General features: G+C 40.5%; 1 protein-coding gene across 5 annotated transcripts in view; it reads right to left on the bottom strand.

Moving 5' to 3' along the window:
* Window positions 1–23663, bottom strand: part of COL15A1 (collagen type XV alpha 1 chain) — a 165058-nt gene that overhangs the window by 33429 nt on the left and 107966 nt on the right. For all 5 annotated transcript variants that reach the window (XM_075417015.1, XM_075417010.1, XM_075417012.1 and 2 more), the window contains 9 exons: window positions 20253–20321; window positions 13473–13535; window positions 12548–12583; window positions 12369–12452; window positions 8330–8395; window positions 5970–6005; window positions 4377–4439; window positions 2236–2313; window positions 2076–2111 (listed from right to left, as the gene is read on the bottom strand). In XM_075417015.1, coding sequence (XP_075273130.1) covers window positions 2076–2111; window positions 2236–2313; window positions 4377–4439; window positions 5970–6005; window positions 8330–8395; window positions 12369–12452; window positions 12548–12583; window positions 13473–13535; window positions 20253–20321 — 531 coding nt within the window. The remainder of the gene's footprint in view (window positions 1–2075; window positions 2112–2235; window positions 2314–4376; window positions 4440–5969; window positions 6006–8329; window positions 8396–12368; window positions 12453–12547; window positions 12584–13472; window positions 13536–20252; window positions 20322–23663) is intronic.

Raw genomic sequence — 23663 nt, 5'->3', positions numbered from 1 at the left:
GACTATCCCTAGCTCTCATCTGCCAAACCACTACTTCTCTGTAGCTTCTTCTGCTCCAGGCTCCTGTGATACTCTCTTCTGTCCAGCTGAAGTCTCGAAACGGAGGAAGCAATGAGCAGGGATTTTTTATTTTTTAATTCTGGAAACTTGTGTACAGGTTCATTGTGTCCTAACAACATAGGGGAACGACCAGATCACCAGCTACGTCAGAGCTGTTCTTGAGCCAGAGTCTTACTTCGTGCAAAGTGGAACAGAACTATCATAATAAAAACTTTGATAAGTCATGCCACAGAGGCTCTGGCCCAGCAGTCTGAAGTCTGTATATTTTTGCTGCACAGGACTCCCACTGACTACAAAGGGATTTTTTCTACGGGACAACATCAAAATGAATCATTCCCATTAGGAGCGATGATCAAGCTAGACTTCTGCACTAAGAGGAGGAACTGGCTGAGCAGACTCTTAAGACAGGTTCGGTACGCAGTGTAATCATTTACATCAGTGCTGTCAAGAACTTCTTCTGAAAGGCCTTGTCTGCACGCTGAACTGTATGAAATATCTCATGGCAGTACAAAAGGAGATGTAAACACAGTTTGGGGCTGATAGAAAAAAGACAAGTCTGAAGGGTGTACAGCAATGGGATGAGAGGCAATGAACACAAGTTAGAACATGAGAAATTAAAAAAAAAATACACCCCCTCCTCATTTTTTTTTACACAAAAGATTGCCAAATACTGGAACATGCTGCCCAGAGAGGCTGTGGAATCTCTATCCTAAGAGATGTTGAAGACTTAAGTGAGCAAGTCCCTGAGCTAAACAGATCTGGTTTGGGCAGTGATGTGGACTAGATGATCTCTGAAGTTCACTTCCATTCTAAATTATTCTATGATTCTATGTCAAGGTGAAAGGATAGACTCATCTTGCAGTCATGAAAGTTGGAGAAAAGGAGCTCCCCTTCTGGTAAGTTAGGATAGCCCCCTCAAGGTATTCTGATATATGGTAATTATGCAAGCAGTTACTCAGCATGCCCAGTTAGCCTCTTCTAAAAATCACAGAAACTGGTGGCAAAATCTCCTACACACGCTGGTGCACAGAACGACAACACCTACTAATATTCACTTAGGCACAACAGAGACCAGGCTACATCAAAAGCAGAACCAAAGAAACAGTATCTTTGATCTCTAGAATACTAGACTAGAAGAAATTAATTCCTGCTCTAACACTACTGAGTCTGGGCAACAGTTCTTATTTCGTAACTAATTTCTTCTGCTTTCACACAACTTTCTCTATCTAGTCCAAAACATCAGGCCAAGTACCTGAAAGAATGCCTCTAAATCCTGATTTTGGTGTAAGGTCTGACTCTACCGCCTGATTTGCAGCTTCCTCAGAATGCAAGGCAGCTGCAAATTATTGGCACCGACAGAAATTGAGCCTGATTCAGTCAGTTGTTTTAATGTGAATCATAGAAATAGAGAATAATTTAGATTGGAAAGGACCTTTAGAGGTCATCTAGTCCAACCTCTTGCTCAAAGCAAGACAAAGGACAAGTTAGGACATGCTGCTCAGCACCTTGTTCCAAATCCACCATCTCTCTGAGCACCTATTTCTGTGTTTGACCACATTTACTGTGATTTTTTTTCTTTGTATCTAATAGGAATTTCCCTTGCTGAAGCTTGTGATCATTGGCACTTGTCTTTTTCCTCTGCACTTCTGAGAAGGACCTGACTTTGTCTGTTCTATAATTCCCTTTCAGTCAGTGGCAGGGAGCACTTAGAGCTCCTCTCAGCCTTTTGTTTCCAGGACTAAAGAAATCCATTTCACTCAGAGTAATAAGTTATGCAAGTTTCTAGCTCTGATGATATTTCACTGTCTGTTTATATAGTAATGGATACATTTGTGCCACCGAATTTAAATTCTGAATCGTCAGTTGTTTCTTTCATGAAGTATGAATAATCTGTATCATCCCTACTCAGAAGGAATGAAAAGATAAACCAAACTACCTTTATTTTTTCTATTATCTGTAAGGCCAAAGCAAAATTAAAAAAAAAGAAAATCCACTAATCTTTGGAAATGCCTTACCATTGGTCCCACCGGTCCCACCACTCCAGCTTCACCCTGTTGAGGACAGACACACACAGAGCAATGACAAGGAGAACTCCTGTAGTGTCTAGCAGAGGTGGCTGGTAACAAGGCCACCAAACATTGTGGAGGAATACAACACAACACACTATTAACTCACCTTCTCCCCTTTTCTTCCTAATAACTCAGTTAGAGCTCCATCAGCAGCAATGATAGCTCCTGGTTCTCCCTTTTCACCCTGCAATTATCAAAGTTGTTTTACAGTGCTTACAAAGCAGTTCTTCTTGAATCAGAAGAAGTGAAAGCAGCATTACTGCTGTTTGAAGCATGACAGATTAGTCATGCTGTGATATCAAACAAAAAGTGGTATCAGTGTGAGTAGGGTGAAGCTTGATTCTGGGGAAGAAAACGGCTGATCTTTCTTAAAACATAATAAAGTACACTAAAACTATCCTAGTCCTGTATATCTCCCTGAGGTGAATAAGTACTTATTTTTTAAAAAAAGACTTTTAATTGCTATGTAGAGTAACTATGTGAAACATGCTGTGTTCACATGAGATCTCTGCCAAAGGCAGACAGGCTATTGATGTCTTCTTGTGTACCATCAGCTTAGGTAGTGGCCAGGAAATCCTGCTAGAAATGTAAAATCTTGATAGAACACTAAGTGTCCAAGTTTTACTATCAGGAAAGCATGAACCATTCTCTCTGTGCCTGGCATGGTGCAGCCTCATTACCTTTAATAGAGGCTAATTCCCAGCATTCATATTATGACCCTCTGCATTCCATTTCTTCAATGGCTAATTCCATTGAATAACAGCACCACAAACAAGAATTATCACTCCCCAGTGCCAGCACATGGTTCCCACACCGGATCTTTCAGCTGCAACTTCCATCCTCCTAGCTCAGGCAGCTTGGTAGAATAGCTTTCCCAAGATCTCTAACGGAAGAAATCTGACTTGAAACTAACAATTGCATTGCTGATTAAAATGACAGTCCAGGTCATAGTGGGCATCCACTGAGCAGCAAGTGCTATAACTCAGTTCCTCTTGCAGGTTCTTAAATCTTTGGAGTCTTTGGAGTCTCCCTGAGGATACTTAGCACGTTTTGGAGTCTCCCTAAAGCTTGCCTTCACTGACTTTATCTATCTTCTGTGATTTTACGGACCTGAGGTTGCAATAGCAGTATCTCATAATCCTTAAAGCAAAATGCTCCTAGGTGTCTGTGCAGCTTCTTTGTGGCTCCCAGTTTCATCACTCCTGAGCATAACCTGGTGTTCACGCCTCAGAAACGTCACTGTGTCATTCATGGATACAAAATGCAATGGCTTCCAAGTTTTGAATTCCTTCCAGTGTGGACAGCAGAAGCCCAAAAAAACCCAACAAAACCCCAAACAAACAAACCCCACAACCCAAACCGAAACCCACCCACCTGGTTTTAAGATTTAGCTTGATCATTTTATGTACTCTGTAAAAGAACAGGAATCCTTTTGACTGACAAAAGGGGGACTAGTATTTGTGGCCTGAGATGTTTCCCTCTGAGCAATGATGCTGTTGATCTACAGTCTCATTTCAAGCCATAATTAACCATTTCCAAGCCTTCCTATTACTTGTGAGAAAGTGAGGTCAGCTGCTTACAAATAATAAGGAGCAAGTGTTTCTGTTTTTCTTCTTGTTATCCCCAGGACTGTAATAACTTAGATGTTCCTCCCCCAGCTTGCTGCAGATGGATGAGAAGTGCAAGAAAAACAGAACGAGAGTTGCAATATTTACAGAATAGCAGAGTCAGTCCTTAGCCACTTCTCAGCAGCGCTACAAAACAAACACTGCTGTGCAGAAGTAAGAGACAGGATCCTAAGGAGAGAGCTCCCCACATCTCATGATTTCCTTGGGAATGGAAAACTGCAGTCTTCACTCTGTAGGCAAATCCCTCTGTACCAAAGGAGGAGGAAAAAATGAATCTTTTTTAATTTGGCCTTTCAATTAGGATCCCAGGGTGTCAGCACAGACAATCAACTGCTAAGAACAGGTCAGCTCATGTGTAACGTTTATGCAAACCTATTCTGATAAGCGCATACTGCACTGCAGAATTTCAAGACTGGGGCAGGAATGTTAGCTCTCAGTAGTATTATATCAAGATATTTTATTTAGCACTCTTCCAATTTCCACTTAGTAAATTCTTCAGATAAACTTAACATCCCAATCCCTAGTAAAACTAGAATCCTTGAACTTCTAATGTCACTAAGTATTTATCCTCTAACACATTTTGCAGCATGTACTTTTTCCCCTATGCATTTTCTCTTACCGGTTGTCCTTTGGGTCCTTGTGATCCAGGCAAACCAGTATCACCTTTCGGTCCCTTAGGACCCTAAGCAAAAGCAAGGGCGTAAATTCATGGTGAGATCTTCTAAGAACGTGGAACTAGGCCATTTTTCTAAATGCGATTTTAAATAACTGGAAAACTTGAATCACTCTGGCTGCAATCTAAGAACTCTTACAAGACTAAACTGATGTCTGAATCAAAGTATTCTCTAAAATAAACACCATATGGGGGGAAACAAAAAGAACAAAACAAGACCCCCCGATGTTTATTCCAGTGTAGATGATACACACATTCACAAAGAGAAATATGCAAACATTAATAGGAGCGGAAATTCAGCCTAAAATTCTCTATTTCCTCCCTACTCTATTCTCTCTCCCTCCACATCACTCATCCAGATTGATTTCAACAGAATTTCTGAGACTATATTTTTAACTGTATTTCAAAAAAAATTTATCTGAAACAGAGATTATATATTTGAAAATGAGATAATCTCTGCATTTGTTCTGTCATGAAAGCATTCCACTCAGATCACATTTTGTTTCACAATCTTCCATACTAAGTGCATTCAGAAGCACTTTTTTTATCCACCAAGAACTAAATTGAAGTCTACATGATTTCTGCATTAGCGAAGAGATGAAGAAAAGATCTGAGATAAGAAGAATGGTATTTACATGTCTGTAGAAATTCGTTAAACAACAGAAAGACTACGAATTCATTATATCACTGTCTAAATGTTATCAGCTATTTTCAAATGAAAAATATTTTTAAGGAATTTTTTCCCTCCTTTCTTTGGCTTCCTATGCAGCCCACAACACCCAGGACTTAGTAAACAAAATTCTGTAGATTCTGGGGCAATTTGGCAGTGTTTTGTCAACATCATTTGTCAGCTTTCCTGATTTTCTCAGGCAATAGACAAAGGATCCTGAGACCATATGCATGCATCTGAACTGTAAAACAATCATAACAAAGGAAAATAATTCTATTACATTTTATGCAATATAAATATAATAGTATAAACAATACTATATGAAGGCACAAGCCAGATGGTATCTATATGGTGTGTCACTCTGAGCACAATAGGTAGGTAGCATAGTGTAAGGCACCTTTGAATACTATGGCTGTGCAATGCTTTCATAGTGGCACTGGTATGTTATTATAAAAAAGACAGATCTTTCCTAAAGGATAAAAAAAAGGGTGCACCTTTAGAGCTTTACTGTGCTCTGTAGTGGTGACAAAAAAATGCTGAAGAATAATACAATTACATATACATGTGAAGGTAACTTTTAGAAATTCATTTGTTCCATTTGTTTCTCTTAAATGGCATAGGTCTTTTCCTTAGGTAGTGATTTTTCATCAGCATCAATTACATTTAGATTTAAAACTACATGACTGATTCTGAGATAAGCAGAAATACGAGATGTGCATATTACAGTATACTTGATTTCCAGCAGATTTAATTTCTACCATAGCTGTTGATTCCATAAAGACCTACAGTGTCCCATTTGAAAATGTATTAGACGTTTATTAAACTCTATTGAAAAATACTTACTTAAATCCAAGGAACATAATACTTACAGGAAATCCTGGTAGACCTGGCTTGCCATCTGGCCCCTGCAAAATGCAAAAACAGCACCCTCTTACAAAGATATATCACAGGCCTGCAAAACAGAGTACGCATTTTCCATGTATTGCTTAATTTGTGAATATTAATTGATCTGAAACTGGATGAAGAACTTCTTTCAGCCACTCATAAAGTTGTGAACACTCCACAATGTCCTATGCTTCTAATTTTTTCTGGGACATTAGCATTTACTTTCCAAAACTGACGGGACAGATATCCAGGAAAGGCTGAAGAAAGGTGACATTTACCACATGTGAAGGACATACAATCATTATTCATTCTCCTTTGAATCTTTTCCAGATTCCAGCACAGAGACCACATTAGCCCTCCCACCTTTGCCATTTTGCTCCTGGTTGTCTGTGGATGGAAAACAGAGTGTGTAATAGGCTGTGAATAGAAACATGGATTTGGATATGTGCTGGGCATATTTAAGATTGCCTCGCTGTGGTATCTGCAGAGAGACACTTTCGTTCTAGTTCAGATCACCTGGATGTGTATTAGGCGAGCCACTGTAAGACTGCACCTCTTTCCTGACTAGAATGAGCCCAGAGACTGAGGTTCAAAGATCTTTCCAATTGCAAACGTGCTTCAGGCTACAGGACCTACTTCTTTCTGTTGGGACGGTAACTCTAACAACTACTACAAATCATTGAATGTCTGCTGGGCTTATGAGCCCACTCATCTATGTTGTTTTGAGAACCCGTCATCTAAGGCTTGAATGGCAACTACCTGCAGTAACAGAGCTCACACAAGAGGGCCCATCCTATCCTGGCATCTTATTATGCCCAGGGATTAGTAGAATCAGGTCTGTAGGAAACACACCAAAATATCATCCCATGAAAGCTGTATTACCATAAGTACAGCTGGATGCAACCACAATAATATGATGTTCTCCTACCATGTGACAAGTGGAAAAGATGCATGCCAGGCTAACAGATAAAAGTTAAAAGCTGTTACTGGACCTAATGCCCTTCTTCCCACTTCACTGACAGATTTACTAAATATTTGGTTTGGAACAGCTGCATTAATAAGATACATGTAGAAGTCCAGTGATGTCCAGATACATGGGTAGCCCAGTGGGTAGGGCCACAAAAATGATGAGAGGGCTGGAGAACGTCTCCTTTGAGGAAAGGCTGGGACAGCTGGGGCTGTTCAGCCTGGAGAAGAGAAGGCTCCAGGGAGACCTTCTAGCAGCCTTCCAGTATCTGAAGGGGCCTACATGTAAGAAAGCTGGAGAAGAACATTTTGCAAGAGCACGCAGTGATAAGACAAGATGTAATGGCTTTAAACTGAAAGAGGGTATATTTAGATTTAGAAAGCAGTTCTTTATGATGAGGGTGGTGAGGCACTGGAACAGGCTGCCCACAGAAGTTGTGGATGCCTCCTCCCTGGAAGTGTTCAAGGCCAGGTTGGATGAGCAACCTGGTCTAGTGGAAGGTGTCCCTGCCCATGGCAGTAGGATTAGGACTAGATGGTTTTTAGTTCCCTTCCAACCCAAAGCATTCTATGATTCTACGTTTTTTTTCAAACTATGGATATGTAGAGTGAAATTCTGCTATCGGGTACACACATTCTGGTCTTCCTTGTTCCATCAGGGATTGAATGTGAGGGTGAGAACTGGGCTCACAAACAAGAAATTAGGTAAAATAAAATAAACAAACAACAGTACACAAATGAAACTAGCTGTGAAGTAAGATGCTTTGTTTGGGAGGTTTAAAATTTTGCAAAGTGAAATATATTGTAGACTCTCAGGCAAGTTTGAATAGACTCCACAGCCTGGAAAAGGTAGATTTCTCATTGGATCCAGTCCTAGGAATCTGAAATCATTACGAAGAAGCATTCAGAACTTCAAACATTTGACAGAACTATTTTGCAGCTATAGTCCTAGCTGAAAAACAGAACCTGAAATTTCACATCTGTTGCTCTCTCATAAAATTTTCAGCTTTTCATCCACAGCTGTAATTGCTGAGACTTAACTCACACACAGCAGCCTAGCATTCCTAGTTGCAGTCTCAAGCAGAACTGAGCAAAATATTTTATCCCACCATTTTATGACTTGAAAAATAAGAATAGATAAAAAGATGGAAGAAATGCTATGTAAACTTTGATCCCTATTTTTGCATCAGTTCCACATTTCTGCCATTCTGAGCACGTAGGTCAGATTCAAAGCTAAGTACTTCCACAGAGCTTAGTGCTGAAGTTAGCAGCAACACAATTCTACAGCACAGGAAACTCAACTCTAGCTGATACTTAAAAGCAGACACTGCAGATGATAGAGCAAATCTGAAGATTTAGTAAAGAAGTATATACTCACTGGAGGCCCAAGCAGTCCTTTAATTCCAGTAAAGTTAAAAATCCCATCTGTATCATTGAGTAGTAGCTAAAAAAGTGGTTGAGAAACAGGTTATTTCAAATACCAATCTAGGGCACACATACATTTTTAGAAACGTACAGACAGTTAAAGCATCTCTTTAGAACTATGGGGAGAAAAACGCAAATAAGGCTACTGAAAAGGCTCTCTACTTTTAATTTTTGTTACACATTTGGAATAAGAAAACCTAGCACTTGTTTTACACTTAGGTAAGGATCTCAGAATGATTTCAAAACTTTAACCAGACTGACTCTCATTTTTAATTTGAAAACTATGACACCAAATGCTGCAGCCTGAAGTTGTTTCTCCTCAGTAAGGTAGAGATCAAAATGAGGGTTTCATACTCCAATATGTCACTGGCATTCTAAGATGGTGAATCTGTCTGACTACACTCATCCTTTTGTAGAGTTATAGTTATATTTTGGATATGTCTGCATCATACCGTGCAGTGCCATGTAGTGATTTCTAAGTCAGTCCTGATCTCGCTGCTGTGTCTGCAGTCAATGAAACTAGCTTGGATGCCCCAAACAGTATGGTCACTTGGATATAGAACACTACCTAAGCTAATCAGTTGTGAGTCTCAACAAGCCTGAACAGAGCAGTACAATAGCAATGCTGCTATACTGCTTCCTATCCTGGAATTAGTGAGCTCAGCATTAGCTCAGGCATTTCTGCATACATTGATCGCAGAATCAGAGTGATGAAGGTGGACAAAATCTGGTCGAACCCTCTCCTCAATGCAGGTCTAATTGGATCAAGTCACTCAGGGACTTGTCCAGTTAAATCTTGAACACCTCTAAGAATGCAAATGCCACAATTGTTCTGGGCAACCAGTTCCGGTATTAGAGCATCATCAGGGTAAAAAGTTTTTGCTTGTATTAAATTGGAATTTCCCATGTTTCAGCCTGTGTCTGTTACGTCTTGTAATATTGCCATACACCTCCAAGAAGTGGATGCCTCAGTCTTCTCTGTATCCTCTGATCAGGTAGTTATAGACAGCAACTAAGTCTCTCCTTAGCCTTCTTTCCTCCAGGCTCAGCAGACCCAGTTCTCTCAGTGCACTGGTCCCCCAACCACCTTGGCAGCCCTGCATGGGTCTTGCTCCATTATGTCCATATCTTTCTTGTACTGGGGCTCTCATAGCTGGACATGGTACTCCAGAAGCGGTCTCATGAATGCCAATCACCACCCTCTGAGTCTATCAGTTAAGCCAATTTTCCACCTATTTTATCATCCACTTATCCACTTCAAAGATCATCTGCTTGGTGACAGCAAGAATATGGGAGACTGTATCAGAAGCCTTGCTAAAGTCAGGGTATACAATGTCCAGTGCCCATTCCTCGTCCACAGACAAGCAATCATTTTGGTCAGGAATGAAATGCCATTAATAAATCCATATTGGCTGCTCCCAAGCAGATTCTTGTCCTGATGTTATGATTGGGCTTTCATTTTGGTTTCAGATAGCTACCTTTCTGGTTTAAATAAGTGTTTCCAATACTGTATCATATGGTCATACATTACCATTTAGGACAGACAATATGTAAGTGCTAGAGCGCCACATAAATGTTGTAGGCGAATAGAGATCTGTACTCAGCTTCTGTCATGTTTCATTTCTTTCACCCCAACAGTCCCACTTACTGTGTGACAGTTTAGCCTTGTTTTGGATTCAGAAATATGTACTGAATCTCTTTAGAGGCTTGAACTAGCCCACTTGTTTAGCAGGCAAGCCATGCCATCCATTTCAATACAAGGCCCCGTGTGAAGCAGTATATTCCCATTCAGCATACTGAAAATCTGAATTTCACAAGGCTGGGTCAGGGCATGCCTTCAGATGCCAGGGATTCACTTAGCATATGAATAAGTGTGTGGTCACTGAGGTATTGTGAAATCTGAATGGCTCTTCTGCTTGCATCCATGTGCAGCTCAATGCTGTCAGATCAGAATCTTTTGCAAGATTTGTTATGAATACAGCATACAGGAACTAAGTCTGAAGTTACCCCTGCTTTGAGTAGGAGGTTTGACCATATGGCCTCCAGAGGTCACTTCCAATTATCTTACGAGTCTCTGAATACCATTTTTCTAATCTGGGATGGGCAGGAGGACACAGAAGAGGACAGACCAGCTTGGTCACAGCACACATCCCAGCCTAGCCTAGCCTAGCCTAGACTGTCATCTGAGCATGGCAGTGTATGGTCAACTTTCTGTACTTTGAGGTCTTGTTGGCATCATGATTCATGCAGCTAAAGTCTGTTACTTATACTAGATGCTGCTACCTGCTCTCTGTCCTCATATTCTACAAAAAAAATTGGAAAATTATCAAATAAAAAGACAGTTTAAGCCCCGCAGGCAGCACTTCCTCTCCTAGCCTGCATGAGCTCTCTGCTGCATTGCTCCAGTGGTAGCATGATGCTGTTGGTCCCACTGAATTCACAGCTCTATATGGCCCAGAAAGTGAACAGGACATGGTCTATTACTTTAACGATAGTAATAAAAGAGTCCTGCTGCTGTAATTGTTCTGCTTTATCTACAGCTGGTGGCAGAAATCCAGGAACCTCGGGTTTACGTTGCTTTTCATTGTGGAATTACTCAGTATTCATTCCTTTCGGGCTCAATCCAAACTGTGTTGAAGTCAGTGGAAAGAATCCCAAAGGCTTTGCTGAGCTTGGGATCAGGCACTTTGTACATTTTATAGAGTTTAGCTGCAAATAGAAATTGTGGTTGGAAGTCAGAAAACTGTACACGGTGCTCAAAAAGACATGAAAACAGAGGGTAGAAGGATCATGATTAGAGAAGAAGATTGCACTCTTCACAACCTGTTCCAGGTATACAGTTATTTATCTTCCTTTTTGGAGAAGCAAGCAGATTAAATAGCAACTATCCAGCAATGTAACTTTTTAACACATCCAATCAGTTCAGAAAGTGCTGACTACAAAGTAAGTGCAATGTTATTCTTCATATTTTCTTCAATGCTCTGAAGAGGAAGAAACAGTAGTTTCTAATGTGATTGTCTGGATTGGGTTCTAAGTAAACCTTCATCTTTGTATCTGAATGGCATGAATATACCCTTATTAGAATAACAGAAAGAACATATAGGAATCATAAAATCTTTCGACATTTGCTTTACACACCCAACATTAACTTTTCTCTAGACCTTTCATTCAGTTCCTGTACCTAAACTGTGGATGAATAAAGGCAGCAATAGATAATAGATAATTGTTTAAAAGTTTTAAATTTAAATCCAATAAAATTTCTTTATTCAAAATTGTTTCTGTACTGTATCCAACTAAATTGGAGTGATAAAATTGTAGCAACAATTAATATGATTTACTGGTTATCATGATTCTATGCATGAAAATGCACTGAGTACCAGACATTATGCTCTAAAAGCGAAATAGCCAATACAGGATGAGGAATACTGACTTTAGTATATTGGAGCATCAAACAGCAGCAAACTGAGGGACATTGTTTTTTAAACGCTAGTTTAGAGCAGACTTCCTTATCGACAGCAGGAGGCCACAGAGGAGGCAGACAGGACTACAAGACTCTGAGACCTACGGTGTTGGTAGGTACTGCAAAAGCATGGAAATGGCTGGGTTCCACTGCAGGTCTCAGTTTTATCTCACCATGTCTTTTCACAGTGTTAGAAGTGGCCCTGTGGTTCACTTAGAGCACTCGATCTCTGCTGCTTTACCCATGTCAAGCCAATATCCACATTACAACAGCTGGTAGTGGTATTTATTTTAGTTCTGTAATTCCAACTGCAATTGATAGGTCTGCTTGCAGTAGTTCTTCACCCACCTTTCTTCCTATTTCATCTTTTCAAAACAAATCCATTTGACGTAGAGACATACAGAGATTTTTTTGTTTTGAGTAGACTTCTGACCTGAACATCAACAGCAGAATTGCTGGTTTGTTAACTGCTTGTGTCCTCTTCTCTATGAGACGAGTTACAGAGACTTTAATGCTTGGCAAGCACGCTTACCTCAGGTATTGCTATGATTGGTCCTGGTGGTCCTGGTGGTCCAGGTGGTCCCACAATACTGTTCCCGTCCTGTCCTGGTTCACCCTATTTTCAAAAGCATTACAGGTGGAAAACCCCATTTACTAAGTACCACATTTCACATAGGTTTCTCAGGAAGAATGAAATCCGCATAATCTGACCTGAGGTCCTGGGTCACCCTTTTCTCCTTTTGGACCCTGCAGGTGATAAAAAAAAATCAGCATAAATGAGTTAAAGGGAAAAATTGTGAAAATGTTTTTCTCTAGCTTCACAAAAAGCACGACAGTTAAATGCAAGCACAGCTCTCCCAAACCACAGATGGGGTCAGCTAGTTTCAACTCAGATCCTCTGAGGGTATAATGTTTAGAAGTATTTACCAGCACGTTTGACAGAGTTCACAGATGACGAGAAGCAAATGGGCACACAACATTTCACTAGTTGGGGATTAATTCAACAAGGCTTTCTTTTACTGCACTGAAATCAGCCATGCCTGGCTGCTCCTGCCCTTTTCAGCATTGATCACCTCAGTTGTGTCCAGGACTGCCCAGTGCACTGGGCAGGGGAACACAGATGAGCTGAACAGTCATTTTTCAGGCAGATTTTATTTCTAAGCTTGATCAGCCCCTCGGCACAACTCACCGTACTGGGGACACAGACAGCTTGTCTGGCATGAGTGAGAGGAAGGTGGCAGAGGACAAGTCCTGGGACTTCCCAACTAAAGAGCTCTGTAATCCTCGCAGCTCTTAAGTATGAGAAATGCATCAAAATCACCTGTGAGCCTGTTGGCTTCCCTCTAATTAAAAGCAGAGCTGATTTCCAAATAATTAAAAGCAAAAAGAGCATCAAAGAATCGGAACTAGCCTCTGGAGGTGCCTGTATCGCTTCTGGCTGATGAGGGAGGCAAGGGCAAGGGACACTCTGCTCCTGTGTGTCTGAGGTAACCACTCCAGGTTAAGTAGGACAAATCCAGGCCCAGCTCTCCACACGCTACTAGCAAGTACTGGTAGGGCTTCTGCAGATCTTTAAGACATAGGTTTGGGAGCCAGTGTGTGTCAGGTGATCATGGATTACAATAGTCCTACTCACCACATCCCCGGGAGGTCCGGCAATGCCAGGAAAGCCTGGTTTTCCATCTGTACCCCGCATTCCCTGCCACAACAAATATACTGTTATCCTCTCTAAATTGCATTTCATTTCATGCAAGCAGAAGGCTACCACTCTTGGGAAGGACATAGTATGGTTCTGAATGGACTAGGGGGCAGGTCTGCGGGTGGCTCCGTAGAGTCAGCATCATCTCAGTAGTAATCTGCTGTCTCCACTCCTCCTGCTGTTTCCCCCTGTCCAGAGCAGGTTTTTTTTAATGCAGCTCAAATCATTCTTCCCCACTGCTCCCACCTCCACTTAGCAACAGGGTGAATTTTGTTCCTTTCACCCAAGACACGTTTTGTGGGTTATTTCTACCCTTCAGTTAAGTGACTCTCAGGATGGAGGAAGAGGAGGGAGAGGTACTGAATGTAGACAGGAGTTCGTATGTGGGGCAAAAAGTTGTATAGTTCCTGCTCTAGTTCAATGCAGGACTGTATATTACTGCTAAGAACCTGATCAGTTGCTCTATTCTATGTGAAAAACAGAAGTATCACTCCATAATGACAACGTAGTTTGCCCAGAGAAAAATGGATAAATGAAGACTCTGAATTCTTAAAGGACCAGATAAACAATGAACTACATTTTTTGCACCTATGGTTTTCTGTGTCATATGAAAGAGCAAAGGAAATTTCACAGAATAGCCCTGTTTTGTTTTATTTGTGGGGCTGTTTTTGTGGGGTTTTGGGGATTGGTTGTTTTTTTTTGGTTGGTTGTTTTTTTTGGGGGGGAGTGTTTTTGATTTTTGTAGCAAAGGGCTGTTTTGGTTCTTACTTTTTGTTCTGCTTCAGGGAAATATTTTTGGGCTTTTACAGCAGATAGTACCATGAAAATACAGTAGACATAGACAATTCCATTAAAAGGTCAGCTCAGTAGCTGTCAAAATGGTAAACTGAATACAAGAAATTATTATAAAAAAGACAGGAAAACAAGAGCACAGAACATTACTATGCCACTGTATGCCCATAACCTCAATTCTGTGCAGTGGTTTGTTCACATTTCCCATCTTGAACAGGATCTAGTGAAACCAGAAAAACTTCAGAAAAGGCCAGTGGCAATAATGGAAGGTACAGAATGGTTTCTGTATGAGAAATGGTGGTGTAAGCTACGAGTCTTTAGCTTGGAAAAGTGACAAATGAGGACGTGGGTGAAGTACATTGCAGAGGCTGCTAGAAGTAGAGAGTAGTTAAGGACTCACACTTCTAATAGAAGAAATTGTGGGCATCAGATGAAAATAACTGGAAGACCTTGCCCCAAGGTCTTGTAAATTGTACAAGTTTGCATGAGTTCCAGGGGAGACTTCAAGTTCACTTGAAGAGACCTAATTGTGGTTCAGAAACCATTTCTAACTGAGAAAGTCCCAGAATCACAAACTGTTGGAGTCTAGGAGATCACTCAGGAGAAATATTATGTAATACTTGCCCTTTTATAAGGTCAAATTGCATCTAAGCACCTGCTCACACTGCATATGCTTTTGACATTGTTGGAGACAGGGTACTCAAATGGATGGATGTGACCCAATAAAGCCACTGAGAATTCTCTAATAATCTACAGCAGTGTCTTAAAGAACAACAGAGTTTCAGAGCATCCAAAGTCAAATGGTCTTCTCTGCTGTGTTTCTGGTGTGACAGAAAAAATTCAGATTAAGAGTTCACAGGACTCAAAAATCCTCTCTCTTCTTATGCCTTTCTACAGAACCACCTGCATAAAAGATTCAATGCGTCCATTTCATTAAGAAAGGATATTCTCACTGTTATTTCTACTTTTTGTCTGTGATCAGCAAAACATATGGCTCAGGAATAAACACTCGGTTTATTAAGGTAAAGTATAATTTCTGAAGCACTCTTAACTTTCATCTTACAGACAAGTGCAGGATAAAAGGTGTGTCTGAATTCTAACAGAATTTAGGCACCTAAGCAACTACTGTGGTTTAGGCACCTTCATGGCTAGTACAAATCGTACCTGGGACTTAAGTCTCTTCAGTGCTTGTGGAAAATTATATGCAACTATATACGTAGCAAAGGTAACTGGGCAGAGGAAATAACCTTGGACCAACTGCATTTCTGCAACAGAATGCTGTTGTTTCAGGTATGTTGGTCACTGCAGATCAGCTTCCTACTATTACAAATGCTGGATAATTTCACCAATTGATTTTCCTAACAGAATTTCATTTGGAAGAAAAGATCCAGGATAGCTAAGATGTTTATTGTAAATCATGTATCCAGAGAAATCCGTATTTCTAACTCCCTCCGCCCTTTAAGAATGTAGCTCATTGCTCAAATATAAGAAAACAAATATCTTTTTTAATCTGAGGATTGAAGAGATATATTGATCATTTTTAAATAGCACTGTAGTCACTGCACTTACAATATACGCATGTGTTTGAAATGTATCTATCACACCAACAATAATAATTACTCAAACAAAGATCACAGAACAAAGCACTTATATGTATAATAACTTACAAAATAATTGAATGTCTCAAACAGATTAAACAGTTAAACAACTATCCTATGTATCAATGCATCAGCTTTAATTATCATGCCATTACAATATTTCCACAATATTTTAAAACCAAAAACTCTAGTTAAGGGCAGAGAATAAGTTTTTAACAAAAAATGTATTTTCAGCATGGAGACTTGGCACCTACTCGTGTCCATAGCGCAGTATCATGTGACAGCATGTCTATTCTAGCCAATCCTTTGCAGTATCACTCACCAACACATACTGTGCAGATACTTGATATTTTCACTCAGAAGTAATGTTGTCCTCCAGCATTAACGGGAGGAGCACCCAATGGAGGGACTTTCTTCAGCCCTACAAGCTGAGCTCTATGGACTCTAGACATAGGGGACTTCCAGATCTTTGATTGCTATTGTTCTATGAAACAGATGCATGCTGTTATTGTTGGCAATATGCTTCCTGGCTAGCCAGTGACTTGTGCTCTGTGTGTTCAGGCACAAATTTTAGGAACAGACGATGGGGGCTCCCACCTATTGTTTTCCATTTCCTGGTCCCTCAATGATGCTGTCACTTCCCAGAGCGATGAAGATTTTGAATTTCTTTAACTCCACATTTAAGGTGCTGAAAACATGTTGCCATGCTGTACTATTAACCTGAGTGGTACTAGAGCTCTATATAGGAATACAAAATCCTTGTTCTGTCTAAGGCCCCATTCTGTGAATCTGCCCTTTTTTCTCTGGTTTTTCATCTCTCCACTTTTCCTCATGCATTACTTAACCAATAGCAGCATCAAAGTGGAAAAATCCAGTCACTACTGAGTTCAAATCAAAAACAAGACAATGTAGTCATGGCATCTCCCTTCTTCCCCCCAGCACCTTCCAGAAAGTTTTCCTATCACTTTCTGGGATCATGTCGGAAGGTCTCATCCTGTGACTTTCTCTTTCAATAGCATACACGTAACCTCGTGAAAACCAGAATGATGTGTAAATGAGTGTCAGAGAGAAACTGCCCAATGTCTTAAAAAAAACTAAACAAAAATACACGAACTGCCTTGGAAGGTAATGCCCCAGCTTGTATTTACTCACTGTTCTGGTGGGATAGGAAATAATTCTATTAATACATATTCTGGGTTGATACCCAGTGTAAACGGGAACAAAATTTGTCCCACACGTAGTACAGCATATGAATGTTAAACAAAACCTGTTTTGTTAAGGCAAATGCTGGGAATACAGAAATAAAAAATATATGCTGAAGCAAAATACGTTAGCTTTCAAGTGTTCCTTGTTACATAGTGTACCTTTGGTCCTAATGACCCATGCTGTCCATGTCTTCCTGCAGAACCCTATAAAATTACACTGAATTTACTGGTAAATCCATGTAGCATTTCATAATAAATTTCTCAGGAAAAAAACTAATTCATAACCACAACTGTTACAAAAGCAAAGTTGGAGACCAGTAGTATCAACAGAAAGTAACAAAATGCAAGCATTGTTTTAGCTTTGTTTTTCTACTAAATACTGCCTTGCTCTATATTATCATGCAAAGATCTAAAGATTTGTTTTTTCTTATGAAGACAACCTTAATCTTGTCACTGCATACTATATACATTTTTAGAAAATATTAGAAATAGAGTTGTCCAAGTGCATTTGTTGCAAGGGATTTTTTCCATTTGCTTAGAATTTTCTGAAATTTCTTCCTTGGCTAAAATTAGGACATGTTACCAGTTTCAAGGCAACACAGCATTGTCTTGCGAGGTTTACAAGTAGCTTGAAACAAACATTTAGGAAGGAAATTCCTATCCTGTCTCTATATGGTGATATCAGTTGTAAAGTACAGTTATGACTCTCTGAAAGTAAAATGAACAACAGCTCATTATTCATCATTTTAGAAAGTTAAATGGAAAAAATAGAATTCAACAAAGTGATTGAGTTGTCTTCATCTGCAATAGGAAAACAGGACACTAATAAAGCAAACACCAACAAAACTTTACACTGATCTGTGGAAGAAAGAGCATAGAAACCCTGCAAATGATAGCTGAGCCTACAGACAAAGTAAATTTGATACTTCTACTTCAAAACATAACCACTACTTTCTCATAAAAGATTAATAAAAAATGCAACAGATACAAATATAGTGCAAATAAATGTAATTTATTTCCTAGCAGCTGCTTTGAGTTACAGCCCCATAACAAGCAGATATTCTATTTTCACTCCAAAATGAACAGAAACCTCTTGAGTTGTCATAGGGTGTAAGCGACTCATAATGCTTTCATGCAGTTCCAGTAAGCATGTATAATCATTTTCATAATTACAGGAAAGTTCTTATGTGTCTTCTTTACTGACTCAGACTTTGTGGAGTGACTAATTAGTAACAGGAAAGCAAAATTCCAGGATTTTGTTCAGCTGCAATAAGACATTTTTTCAGTATTTCTAGCTGAGTGACTTGGAAACAAAGCCTGTTATCAAACCAAAATTAAGAGTAAGGCTGTCATTGAGGCAGGTCAGAATGGGCAATTTTGGAACTGGGTTTAGACATCTCATTTTGGACACTAGCTTGTTTCAGCTAACAAATTCTATTCTTATTTTTGTAACTGCATTTTTTGTGCCACTTTTTTAGTATCTAGGAAAAGATGTAAGAGGGCACAAGGTGTCTAATATATTAGCTAAGATATTAGACAGTCAGTTATAACTTCTGTGACTCACAATTACTAGTACTTTAAACCAGCACAGTAAAAAGCTTCTCGAACTCGCTCCTGTCTCCAGTGTTCAGTACATTTCCGATGATTCATGGAATCATAGAAACACAGTTGTACAGGGCCTCTGGAGGCCATCTAAACCAGTCGCCCCCTTGAAATAGAACCGTCATCCACTACAGATCAGGTCAGTCATGGCTCTGTCCAGTAAAGGCTTGAAAATTTCAAACAAATCCATAACCTCCCTGGGCACATTGTCCCAATTCTGCACCAATCCCCTAGTGAAGAGGTTTCTTCTAAGGTTTAGCATGAATGTCTCAAGCTACAAATTGTGACCGCTGTCCCTTGTTGCATCATCTGATACTACAAGGAACAGTTTGGCTTCATCATATTTGCAATTGCCCCTCAAAGACGTGTAAGCTTCTATCACGCCTGTGTCTCCTTTTTGCCAGACTAAACTATTGCAGCTTCTTCAGCTTCTCCTCACTGGTCATTTACTCAAGGCCTCATGCCATCTGTACAGCTCTCTGCTGGCCTGGCTCTGTCTTATCCACACCCTTCTTGAAGTGGGGCATAAAAAAAACAGATTCAGTATTTCAACGCAGCCTCACTAGCCCTGAGCAAAGGGCTATAATAATAATGACTCCGCATCTGTTGGTGATGCTCTTTCTGATGTATTCCAGTACAGGGTTTGCCATATTTGCAGTGACAGTGAACTGTTGCCTAGTATTCACTGTGGCATCTACCAAAACTCAAGGCTATCATCATCAGCTTTTTCTCCAAACTTGGACAACAAGACTCATTCTTGCAAAGCTATGCTTTAAAAGTTTGTATGTTTCTTTAGGAGTGAGCACAGGGGCAGGACTTCTGAAGACCAAACTAGAACAATGCAGGCAGCCCTGGGAGGAGGAATACTGAATCATTGCCTGCTTTGGGAAAGCATCATAGGCTGCAGTTTTGATGTTATCGCTAAGCATGAAGATAAATCCCAATGATCTGGTAAGTACTGATGCATTGTATTCCCATATATCCTATTTGGTGTTTTAAAGTGGCCCACACTCGCAAAAATCTCCTGAGACATGGTGATGGAGGAAAAAACATCCGTTCTTCTGGGACATGGCTTCCACACTACTGGGAACACTTTTTTAGTTTAAGTGGTATTTCAGATTATGCACATGTGATAGTCAAACTATAACGTTTCAGTATCATTAGAATGCATAATTCATCTTCATATGCAAGAAGGACCTCTATTACGGTAAACCAAGAAATAGAGAGCTAGATAATACAAAAAGCCCTGTTTCACCCTTTGATCTCTCAAAAATAGACCATAGCAGAATCTAAAAATCATCAGCTAACTAGGTATCAGAGAAATACCATTCAGATTCTTTGGACGACACAGTTATTGTAATGTCATTCCAGAGCAACTGAATCCAGTGCAGTACAGTGACTCCAAATCTACAGCTGACTGGGCCTATGCAATTACAAAAAGCAGAGAGGGGTACACTTTCATTTTCGGAAAAAAACCCCAACAACAAACAACACTCCCTTCTCCCAAAACATCCACTTACCTTTGACCCTCTTGATCCTGGAATTCTGGATTCACTTAACAGGCCAATGGTACTTGATCCTTCCATGTCCTAATGGAAGAGAAAAAAAAAAGCTACAGAATTTAAGAATTTTCTTTTTTTTTCCCCCAAATGCCCTGTTTCCTGGAGTCCTGTAAAAAAACAGAAAGATATTGAACACAAATATTTTTATCATCAATAGTTTTTTGACCAATGCATGATGTTCTGGAGACAGGCTTTGCTCATATGCCATAAGGGCATGTTGATCTTCCTTACAGAAACTCTGGTCTTTACAGTCTTGCCAATTTGACACTATTTCTCCAACACTACAGTCCGGACAGCACCAGGTAGGAGTGAGACAGCAACACGGTTCTAAGAAGCATGCTGTAGCAGTACTTTTCTGTTTAGCATTTGCCTGCCACCTGGCTACTGAAATACTGTAATAACTAGTAAGGGTTACATAACTGATTTAAGGCAGGGACGCCTTGCAGGCAGTTTGCTAAGAGCAACAATCACTATTCAAAAATAGAGGTCCTCTCTAAATCTCGCAGCTGAATGTTAAACTTCTGCTTAAAATACAGCTTACTGAAATGAAACTGAGCAGAAAAAAATGTCCTATCACAAAACTGCAGAATTAATTATGTTGGGAGGGATGTCAGAGGCCACCTCCTGTTGAAAGAAGCATCAACACTGAATTCAAATCAGGCTGCTCAGGGTTTTGTTCCCTCAGGTCTTGGAACCCTCCAGAGATGGATGTTCTGCAGCCTCTCCAAGCACCTGTTCCAATGCTTGGCTGTGGGCAAGGTGAAAAGCATTTTACTTCTATCAAGTTAGAACCTCCTCTGTTTCAATTTATGATTGTTGTTGCTCATCACTTTGTGCACCACTGTAAAGATCCTGGTTGTGTGTCTTCTCAATAACTTCCTTCTAGGTTTCAGAAGGCTCCTAAAATGCTTAAGCCTTCTCCAGACTAAGCAAGCTCAGTTTCCTGAGTCTCTCCTCACAGGTCATGTGCTCCAGTCCACTGACTATTCTTGTGGCCCTTTGCTGACTTCAGAAAGATCTCTGTGGAAGCTGTTGAGAGCAGCATCTGTATTTGATGTGGAGATTTTCTAGGGGTTTTAAAGGAGACTACACCGAAAGCAGCAACCTCCCTCTAGCTCTCGTTGTTCTGACTGTGACATTCCAAATCCACGAAAGAACCAGGGGCTGCCAATTCCAAAGCAGCCAAAGAAATAAAATTGCAGTTTGCCACAATTATCTGTTTTACCCCCAGCACCACCCCAGCCACTTGTTCCCTATCCCTTGCCTTATGTCTAATCTAGAACTTGTCAGACAGACAGTGCTTCAAACCATCTGGATGAACCGTGCCATCAGGAACATGTTTATTTGTTTTTAGCTGCAGCTTCCAATGCAGCTGTGCTGGCTTAATTGTTTCATTTTTCTGAAAAGGGAAAATCTTGATCCTTCTTCACTCCACTTCCCTGCTCACAGCCATACAGCGTTCATTTTCAACATCAGTGCCATGTTTTGAATCCTCTCACTTTCCTGTGAGCCACTTCAAATCACTAAAATGGCAGAAAATGTTACTTTTTTGGGGTGGGATGGTTCTCTAAAACTTTAGTAAATTAAATTGCTTGTGGAAGGATTGATGGAACACTGGATGTTAGTGCATGTGAAGGGCAGGCATGCACCAGGAATAGCTGCAGATGGTGGAGGAGCAGGAGGAGCAAAGTAGAATCTCCACCTCTTAGTGACAACAAACCCTTGTATCATCTTATCATGTTTGGAGGACCCATACTCCTTGCCTACTTAGCTTTCTGCTAGTTAGTGACTTGAAATGGCTCAGATTACCACAGGTCTGATGCACTCTGGGGACGGTGTAAGGGAAAGGGTGGAAGACCAATTAAATGAGCTTAAGCTGCTGTGGAACAACAGCCTAATGCTGAAGTTATGGAAAATATCAACTGATCTGACTCCAGTCAGAAAGTGAGATCTCGTTCTTTTGGCCTTTTCCACCAACTCCAAGAGAGCAAGAACAAGAGAAGCATGAGTGCATAGCTGGCATCATGTCCTTCCTTTCAGGGACCAAGGTGGGAGATGTTGAGTCATCAGGCTGGCTCCCGTCCTTTCATGTAACTTCACCTGAGACTGAATGTTATTCAGACTTTCATTTTGCTCCTCCACTACCTATCAGTGTATCAAATATCAACAGAAAATCTGCTGATACTCTGGCCTGTTTAACCAAACACTCACTACTTAGGGTAAACCAAAAGCTGTGTTTCTGGGTCCTTCTTCCCCTTGCCTCCACTGTGCCAATATATTCTTCCCTTTAAGAGAGTGCTTGATGAATGTTTTATATAACACACCATCACTTTTGACATCTGCATATTTTTAATGAGTTTACCAGGTACCTTCTGTGGCTCAGACTGCTCTGTTGGCAAGCATAAGTGCCAGCAAACCCCATGCCATTTGAGTTTTGTGTATAGCTGATCACAGATGCTAACAAGTGCTAACAGGAATGTTTTGCAGAAACAGCCTTACAGCAATAAACAGACTGCCAACCAAAAGGTAGTGTTGCCCTAATGAACTGGCAGACCACACTGCTGCCTTAACAGATGGCAGGGGTGGGCATCCAAAAGATCAGCTAGAACTAGCTGTTAACAGTAGTATTCCTCTCAGGGAAATTACAATCCTGCCAGTTCTTTTTGGGCTAGATGAAGTTCAAGACTAAGCCAGTCAAGATATTGTTGCTGCAGTTAGAGCTGGGATCCTTCTGTGTTTATGTCCATAAAACTGGGGACTTTCAGTTTTCACTCTCTCCTGCTCATCTGCTAACTTTGCTCCTCCAAGACTTAGGTATCAGAAGTGGCAGAGTTTGGTCCTAAGAACCTCCATGCAGGGGAACTCTTTGGTGGCATAATGAGGCAAAGTTGGCTTCTACTCAAATAGTGTGCATGGGGAAGAGGGAAGAATCTCTTAACACTGGATCATCAAGGGTCGCAGAAGATGACTGCAAGCCATAGAAGCCACGATCCTGGGCTAAAACTCAGACCAGGCCTAGGATGAAGACATGGCTTACCAGTAGTCCTTATCTCATTCTGAGACAAGTACATTATTCAGGGGAGACTCTGTACCAGCCTCTATAGTGTGTCTAAGTTAACGCAATGGAGTGTTTGTACGCTTAGACTGTATGCTGTTCCTTGCTAACAAATGCAGTGCTGGCAATTAAGCACTTGTAGACTGCTGGCGAGACTTTTTCATCCATTGAAATCCACGGACATCAGTGAGATTATTAACAAGTAGTGTATCTAGTACACTATTATTTAGTCAGACATCAGATATCAGAATTTAAGCATTAGTGGTCACATCTGTACTTGGAGTACTCAACGTATCTCTAGAGTAAAGAAAAGA

The sequence above is a fragment of the Opisthocomus hoazin genome, chromosome 3 (assembly GCF_030867145.1).
Source record: "Opisthocomus hoazin isolate bOpiHoa1 chromosome 3, bOpiHoa1.hap1, whole genome shotgun sequence".
Taxonomy (NCBI): Eukaryota; Metazoa; Chordata; class Aves; order Opisthocomiformes; family Opisthocomidae; genus Opisthocomus; species Opisthocomus hoazin.
This window is presented reverse-complemented; position numbering and strand designations above follow the sequence as displayed.